The following is a 9,466-nucleotide window of genomic DNA, read 5'->3' on the forward strand; positions in this document are numbered from 1 at the left end:
ACTGCTGGTATCTGCACCTGTTACCAGTATTGGCAGTTGGCAGAAAATGTTACTTACTTCCTGTTCACTGTTCATTCACACACATGTATTACACTGAACTAAATATGTGCTACAATAATTTCTGTAGCTATAAAACAACGCAGTGAAATATATATGGGAATTAATGGGTGAAAAATAAATACATGCAATATACTGTTTATTTTTGGGCTTTAATAACTGGAAAACTCTGTTTTGTTAAAAAAATTGACAAGCACTGGAATGATAGAATACATTAAAGCTGAAATTAACGAGTATTAAAAGTTTCACGACGTTGTGGGTTTTGGTGAAGTGATGCCACTCGAACCACCATGGTGCGATCGTTTGATATACAAGTGAAGCAGCTTCAGCTTACTGTTGTTTAAGCTAGCTAAATGCGGTTGCAAAACTGCCTCTCCAACAATACCATGTAATTCTACCATACAAAATACAGCAGATTTCCTCACAGAACTTTCTTCATTATCATATGCCTGTAAACAAAACAAATTATTTATTGAAATAAAAATGAGATAAAGTAGCTAATTAGTCCTAGAAATGTTAACACTTAAAAATTATCTAAAATAATGTAAATATCTGGAAATGATCAAAATATTATATGTTTTGTTTTTATGGTATGGGGTGCTGTACTCTTTCTTTCACACCATAGGCAAGTCTTTAATTTCATTTTCATTTTTAACATAACTCTGAATACACTCTGTTGTAAATGATACTTTGCAAACCCCCATTTCCTGTATTCCTGCTGGTCTGTTAATCCCTTATATGACATTTGCTTATGAGTCCAAAAAAGATTATGTCCCTGTGATGCAGAGTTATTTACAAATACGAATTTCTCATTAATGATTTTCCTAATACAGGTAGTTGAATGTTTGTGTTACAACTGACATCTATCACATAGCAATTCACATCATATAACAAAAATGTACACAATGTATCACAATATTTCTACTTCACTACTTACATTCACAAAATACTATATATAATATTCATGGCAGCAACAACAAGGATTGCAGATGTTCAAAAGTGATACCACAATTATTACATAGACATCACACAAACTTTGTTTAATTCTGTATTGGACAACACAGAGCTAAAAAATAATCAGTTCTTCTACTAGAAGCTTATTATAACTTCAGAATAACATTGGAAAAGTTTTACAAGTAGAACAAAGAAATGCCAGGTTTGAAATAATACGAAAACCAGAAAATTCTGTCTTTCGTACAACATAATGTCAAAAACCACGCAAAGGCGATAGGTTTGGACAGTAGTGCAGAACATCAGTTCAAATGTCTTGTAAGGCTTTACACTTTGAAGAACACACAATTTCAGCAGAGACAAGTAGAAGATACTAGAGTGCATCAAGGAGGCCCCATAATGCAATACATGTCATTAGCAAAATCTTAACAAACTAAGTTTCAAGACTTTTCACCACCATGTTACTGCCAATGATATTCAACAGCTGTCCACACAATCATGTTTCTTATTGTTGTAATATGGAATTACCATATCACAACAACAAAGGTTGATATTCAACAACTGTCCACACAATCATGCTTCTTATTGTTGTAATGTGGAATTACAGTATCACAACAACAAAGGTGCCTATCTATCACCCCAACGGATTAAGTGCTTGAGATAAACAGCATTCGGCCATTTGTGTTTCTGTATACAGGGTGAGACAGGAGAAAGGGTACATACTTTTAGGGGTGATAATGGTGATTCTGAACAAGAAACTTCATATGGACATACGCCATATTCTGAATGGTTTCCGACATAGATCACATTCAATGTACACTGTTATTTGTTTTTTCGTATTATTCAAACATTGTCATTGCTGACAACATAACACAGCAGGGTACAGGAAGTTGTGACAAGCAACTTGATAGGGACACTTGTGGTCTATTAAGGCAGGAAACTACCCATTTTTTGTTGTTGCTCACAACCACTAATACCATCACTCCTCAAAGTGTATACCTTTCTCCTGACTCACCATGTACACAACGAAGGAAAGAGAGAGAGAGAGAGAGAGAGAGAGAGAGAGAGAGAGAGAATGCACCAAATCTGTTTCTGTTTTCATACTGTAGCATTTCAAAGTTTGCCAGTTTTTACTATTTTAGCACCACAATGGTGCAAAATGATGCTTGCTTAAAATTATGAACCTAAATTATATTTTTCATTTAACATTGTATTTGTATGAAACGTAGTGGTAGTTACTTAATACCTTTTAGCAAATTCACCAAGGCAGCATAAAATCTACATTTACATTTTGGTTTTCAGCATTACATTACATAAAAGAAAGAAATAAAATAAAAATAAATAGGGGTCTCTGTTTCTACATGGTATTTTTTCTGCTATATTGTAACCTTCTAGTCACTTTTCATTTTCTACAAAATTTGTTTCTGCACAAACATTTGTATTTTTTGAAAATCTTTTCAGTGTTATGTTTTTTAATAAATAATACTTCAACACCAAGGAAACAATGGCAACAAGTGTAGTCCATAACTGTGCAAGTGAGAAATCTTAATTAATCAAAGCTATAAAACAAACTGGCTCAACCAGGAGCAGTTTTAAAAAATTAAGTTAAAAATAAAAAATAAAAAAACTTCCTGATTTATTCAGTTTTTAACTACACTGTGTAAAAATAATACAATTTAAAATAGCAACATTTTTACTTGAATAGAGGATGGACTCTGAGCCAATGGAATGTTAGTGATGATTCTGAAAGGTTCGTGAATTGAACAGTAACATCTTTTCTATTTTATTTATTTCAGTGATAATCCCACACACCACAGATTGTAATATTTGCAAGCTACATTACAAGATAGGATCAAATTTTTCTTCTCACAAAAGGGATTTCAATTTATTCTTTAAATTATATTTCCAGAGGGGCTTCACATCATTACAGATCCTACTTGCTTCCAATTTTCCTAATAAATCTAGTGGCTTAAAGTTATGGACACTTCTGGTTCCTCAAAGTATTTTAACTTCTGTAAAACATACCACATCATCTGAAGGTGACTAATATACGGACTATTCCATGGTAAAATAGCTTTGGTGATTGTAATATTACAAAACTGAAATTGGCCTGATTCACATAATGCTTGATTTTGTACAGGTATTTGTATACATTCCTTTTGAGATAACATTTTAATTGTCCTCTCTACACCCTAACAACCACTTTTTTCATGTGTTGCAAAGAATAACTGTTCAGCCATTACTGATCTCAAAACTATTTTGATGGGAGAAATAGGTTGATTAAATTATATTCATTTTTGTATTGGCTTGCACATTATCACTAAAATAATGACAGCTTGTACTTATGAATACATTTCTATGATAAAATCTGGCATAGTTTTTGAATTCTGTAGAACATACAAGTATCATGTTGCGTGTCATCTGGTCTGACATTTAAATGATCTTTCATTCTCAGTATTTCTGAGGTTAACTTCAATAGGTGTATAGTGCAAGAGTCAAATGTCCAACTGTAACCTTGGGTTTCTTCCTGGGTAGTAAAGTAGTAATTTTCATGAAAGTCCACTGATGCTGTGGCAACGTGTACATCAGATGACCCTTTAAGGGTTGACTGTATAAAAATCATTGATTGGAGGTCAATTTTGATCTTAATTCAGAAAATGAACCTATTTCACAATTTCACTGTGTCTTATTACACTGAACTTGGATCAACTTAATCAGGTTCTGTGTTGATCTGAATTACCCTGAGACATGCCTGGCAAAACTGCTACATCATCTATTATCATGCTTTGACTGCAGGAATAAATTGTACATCATATACACAAAGTATTTATTGTTGAAAGACTTGTGTTGTAAAGACAGTGGAAAATAAGCATAACAAACTTCCCCATAGCCAGAAAAGATCAAGACATCCCTCAAGTAAAAGAAAAGAAACAACATAATTCTCAGTGCCTAATGTTCTTCTACATAGAACATTGTCCACCACATCTGCCTAGAATGCTAGGTGGTGTGGCCTCAAAACACAGAGCTGTCATAATTATTTTTTAACCATTATTGCACAAAATACACTACTCGACAGCTGATAATTTAAAGCCACTCAGGTTTGGCTGTTAGAGGGCACAGCTGATTTGACTGCAGAGACAAACTGTAAACAACTGTTGCTTTGCATTAGGTTTTCAGGAGTTTGCTAAACATGATAAAAACATACATAACGCAGACTGTTGGCAATGGATTTAGATGCTTTTCTGTGTGAATGAAAGCTCCAATAGTTCACAAGCTTTAAAGTTATTTTTATTCAATACTAAAGAAACTATTCGTGCAGACAGTGGCAGAACTGTACACTTGCACTGTCTGTTTAAGTAGAGCTGTTATCGATATGAATTGACTTACATATGCTTACTTTTTCTGTTCGTCAATGTACATGCAGTTGCCAGCAGTTTAAGCATCTGTTCAGCAGTTAAAATTTAATTTCACTTGTTTAGTTACTGCTATTCATGTCTAGACAGCATTTTTTGTAGTAAATGTTCAGTCATTACTGTCTGGTGTCTGCAAATAGTTCTAAATCCCATTTTTAACTCTGCCACTTAAGTTTCTATGAAATGCCTTTAAATTAACACATTAATTATGAGTTATCTCCAAGAGTTATTATGAGATCACTTATTATCTGCATCCATTACATAAATCATTGGTAACTTACTTAACACAGCCTCACAGATTGAAAATATTATTTGAACTTCTGCAGTGAGGGAGTCGTATTCACATATTTACTTGACACATCTTGTGTTAACAACAATTTCTTTATTATTATTATTATTTTCAACTTGTATTAGCACAACAGAACCTGTTGTTGTGTGTACCATCACAAGGGTGTAAACTTACAGCTGTAGTTGAAATTGATTTGATCCACAAAAGTGTGTTAATCATGGATGATATCAGTTCAGGGTGATATAATTTGAGATTAACGTTTATAAAAATGCTGATTTCTTACTCCAGCTTGATCTGAGTTCATTTTTTGTGCTAATCTAAGACGAACTGCTTTATGCAATTGACCCTAAGCACGTTGTTATATTTTGACTGAAACTTTGCAAAATAAGAGCGTGGAACAAGTTTTTCCAGTTTACATGAAAGGTTCATTATAAAATCTGTTATGTCTGCAGAATGTGTCATCATGTGTCTTCTTTCTGTTAAAACCCACTGATTAAATTCAATGCATTTTCTAATGAATGGTGCAGAAACATACTGAGTGGTGGTACCTTTAGCACTGGCTGAAATACAAGCTTTGGGGCAGACTGACCAGAATAAAATAAACTGCTCCCCCCCCCCCTCCTCCTCCTCCTCCAGGATATTCACTTTTAAAATTGGAATGCATTTCACGCAACTTTTATAAAAATCAGCTGTTTCCCTGTTCATAAAAACTATTTACTAAATCAATTACCTAAGGTTTAAGCTTCATCTATCTTTTCAGGCTACTTTCTGTTCAGAAACCTTATTCTTTAAAATATTCAGTTTTTGGTACAGCTAATAGTCAGGAGCTGCAAGAGTATTTCAAATGTTTTACCAAGGTAGATGCTGATGCAGCCAGTTATTGCAGTTTTTAACTTGGTGAAAACTGTTCCTTCATATCAAGCAACAAGTCCATGTGAACAGAATTTTCTGGCACTTCAGCATCTAATGCAATTCTTATTTTCTTTCTTACATTTTCCCATAATTTTCAAAGTTTTAACTTCTGTATATCCCTTTTTACTGCCTTCATTAAGTGACGTAATAACAAAAGATAGAACCCTACCACTATATGACTTAAGTTACCACTCCTCCCTTTGTTTTTAAACAAAATATTATTTACTATTAAGAACAGTAACACTGAACACATATATTTCTTAATAATTATTTGTACATATGTTTGAAACAACAGACACTGTAAGACAAACTCATAAAAAGTGACCTAAAATTTTTAACATAGCACACAAGACAAAACACCCCAGTGATTTTCTTCTTCAATTTTTTACTTTGCCACTAAATGTCTATGAAATGACTTTAAATTGATCACATTAATTACGAGTTGCCCCTGAGAGTTGTAATGAGATGCTAATGCTTTCAGGATTATTTTGGGTACCCTTCCATTACCTTTGTGTGTTATACAATGTGTTCTTCAGAGTACTTAATCAGCAAATTTCCCATAAACTGGATGGTAAATGAAAAAAGAAAACTTTAATTTATTTTCAAAATATTATGAAGTATCATTCTGCACTATCGTGGTATTAAAAATGTAATAAATTTCAAATAAAATGAAAGAGCTAATATATATTGGGCGGGTAGTGGGAGAAACAGGTGGAAAGTGGGTGGGGTTGGGCATGCGTATAGAGCTGCTTGGAGGAAGGCAGTAGATGTGCTGGATATGAATTCAGAAGGGATGATTGGCAGCTGCATGGGCTAGGCATGCGACACATGGGCACCGGAGCTGGTTGGGCATTTTTTTCTTTTTTTCTTTTTCCTCTTTTGTTGAACTCACATGAAAAGACCTCATAAAGCCAAATATCAAAAGACTATTATCTGACAATGAAACCTGTTAGAGGTGACAAAAGTTAAATAGTAATTATAGGTTAAGTTTGTTCTTAATTACTGAAATAATTCACTCACTTTGATGAGACTTTCCATTATTTCTTTCAGATGTGGTTCTAAAATATCTTGCGTAGTGTGTTCAATGACACGAGTTAAAATTTTTATAGCTCCCAAATTCATTGGGAGATCTCCTGTTTTTATCAATGGACAAACTACATTAATGAGTTGTTCAGGAGGCAGTGATTTTCCAATAGCTGAAATGCAGTGCTCAGCTGCTTTCGACACCTGAAAAATATTCCACATAAATGCCTTTCCTTGTTAAAGAGAACATTTACTAAATAAAATAAGCTGAAGTTGCCGAGCATGGTATGCAACGTGCAGAATAAATAGTTTTATAATAAAAAAGAAGACACACCCTGTATTTCCAGTCAAAACTGAAAATTATAGCTCCGCAATATAATGCTAATTCCAAAGAAAAACATTGATGCATTACATTGATTTGATCAAAATCAGTTACACATTTTTGCTCTAGCACACACTCATGCCTATACTTTTAGTAATCAATTAGAACTGTGAAAACTAATGTTTCATGGTGAAATTGCACAGGATAAAATGTGGTGGCACAATATAGAAAGGCCAGACCTACATGGAATGCCAGTGTAAGACTTTTTGGTCCTACAACGGGCCTTGCATGCAGATCTTGGGTATAGTGGACCTGCCACACAGTACTCGAGGTCTAAGGAAGCAGGACAGCATTTTTATCAGTCTTCTGACTGGTTTGATGCAGCCCACCATAAATTCCTCTCCTGAACTAACCTCTTCATCTCCGAGTAGCACTTGCAACCTACTTCCTCAATTATCTGCTGGATGTATTCCAATCTCTGTCTTCCTCTGCAGTTTTTGCCCTCTACAGCTCCCTCTAGTACCATGGAAGTGATTCCCTCATGTCTTAACAGATGTCCTATCATCGTGTTCCTTCTCCTTATAAGTGTTTTCCATGTATTCCTTTCCTCTCCAATTCTGCGCAAAACCTCCTCATTCCTTAACTTATCAGTCCATCTAATTTTCAACATTTGTCTGTAGCACAACATCTCAAATGCTTTGATTCTCTTCTGTTCCCGTTTTTTCCCACAGTCCATGTTTCACTACCATACAATGCTGTACTCCAGACGTACAGTCTTAGAAATTTCCTCCTCAAATTAAGGCTGATATTTGATATTAGTAGACATCTCTTGGCCAAGAATGCCTTTTATGCCATAGCTAATATGCTTTTGATGTCCTCCTTGCTCCATCCGTCATTGGTTATTTTACTGCCTAGGTAGTAGAATTCCTTAACATCATCTACTTCATGACCATTAATCCTGATGTTAAGTTTCTCACTGTTCTCATTTCTGCTACTTCTCATTACCTTCGCCTCTCTTCGATTCACTCTCAATCCATACTATGTACTCATTAGACTGTTCATTCCATTCAGCAGATCATGCAATTCTTCTTCACTTTGACTCAGGATGGTAATGTCATCAGTGAACTGCATCACTGATATCCTTTCACATTGGATTTTAATTCCACTCCTGGACCTTTCTTTTATTCCCATCATTGCTTTCTCGATGTACAGATTGAACAGTAGGGGTGAACGCTAATCCTTGTCTTACACCCTTTTTAATACGAGCACTCTGTTCTTGGTCGTAAACTCTTATTATTCCCTCTTGGCTGTTGTACATATTGTATCTGACACGTCTCTCCCTATAGCTTACCCCAACTTTTCCAGAATTTCGAACATCTTGCACCATTTTACATTGTTGAACGCTTTTTCCAGGTCAACAAATCCTATGAATGTGTCTTGATTTTTCTTTAATCTTGCTTCCATTATTAACCGCAAAGTCAGAATTGCCTCTCTTGTGCCTTTACTTTTCCTAAAGCCAAACTGATCATTATCTAGCATATCCTCAATTTTCTTTCCAATTCTTATGTATATTATTATTGTAAGCAACCTGGATGCATGAGCTGTTAAGCCAATTGTGCGATAATTCTCGCACTTGTCAGCTCTTGCTGTCTTCGGAATTGTGTGGATGACGCTTTTCCAAAAGTCAGATCGTATGTCGCCCGACTCATACATTCTACACACCAACGTGAACAGTTGTTTTGTTGCCACTTCTTCCAATGATTTTAGAAATTCTGATGGAATGTTATCTATCCCTTCTGCCTTATTTGACCTCAAATCCTTGGAAGCTCTTTTAAATTCTGATTCTAATACTAGATCCCCTATCTCTTCTAAATCGACTCCTGTTTCTTCTTCCATCACGTCAGACAAATCTTCCCCCTCGGAGAGGCTTTCAAGTGTATTCTTTCTACCTATCCGCTCTCTCCTCTGCATTTAATAGTGGAAGTCCTGTTGCACTCTTAACGTTACCACCCTTGCTTTTAATGTCACCGAAGGCTTTTTTGACTTTCCTGCATGCTGAGCCTGTCCTTCCGACAATCGTGCCTTTTTCGATGTCTTCACATTTTTCCAGCAGCCATTTCGTCTCAGGTTCCCTGCACTTCCTATTTCTGTATTCCTGAGTTTTCCAGAACATTTTTGTACTTCCTCCTTTTCTCAAACAACTGAAGTATTTCTTCTGTTACCCATGGTTTCTTCACAGTTACCTTCTTTGTACCTATGTTTTCCTCCCCAACTTCTGTGATGGCCCTTTTTAGAGATGTCCATTCCTCTTCAACTCATAACACCTGCTCCTCCATATCCTCTTGTTAACTGTGTGAAGTCTACCATGATGCTTTGTCATTGTCCCAAATGATACCACATCTGTAAATTGTTGGGACAACTTGCTGAACACTTGTTTTCAGATTAAATGTTGCATGGGAGGTGTTTTTTGGCATACATGACATTTTCCTGTGTTTGTGC

At 35.3% G+C, this 9,466-nt stretch overlaps 1 protein-coding gene across 1 annotated transcript; it reads right to left on the bottom strand.

Moving 5' to 3' along the window:
* Positions 1–213: 213 nt before the first annotated feature.
* On the bottom strand, positions 214–6,781 carry LOC126184940 (CLIP-associating protein 2-like). Its single transcript, XM_049927613.1, has 2 exons — positions 6,643–6,781; positions 214–506 (listed from the first exon to the last, which is right to left on the bottom strand). Exons 1-2 carry the CDS (start codon positions 6,742–6,744, stop codon positions 303–305), a joined length of 306 nt encoding a protein of 101 aa, XP_049783570.1. The 5' UTR covers positions 6,745–6,781; the 3' UTR covers positions 214–302.
* Between the last annotated feature and the right edge of the window lie 2,685 nt (positions 6,782–9,466).

Source organism: Schistocerca cancellata, chromosome 4, assembly GCF_023864275.1.
Source record: "Schistocerca cancellata isolate TAMUIC-IGC-003103 chromosome 4, iqSchCanc2.1, whole genome shotgun sequence".
NCBI lineage: Eukaryota > Metazoa > Arthropoda > Insecta > Orthoptera > Acrididae > Schistocerca > Schistocerca cancellata.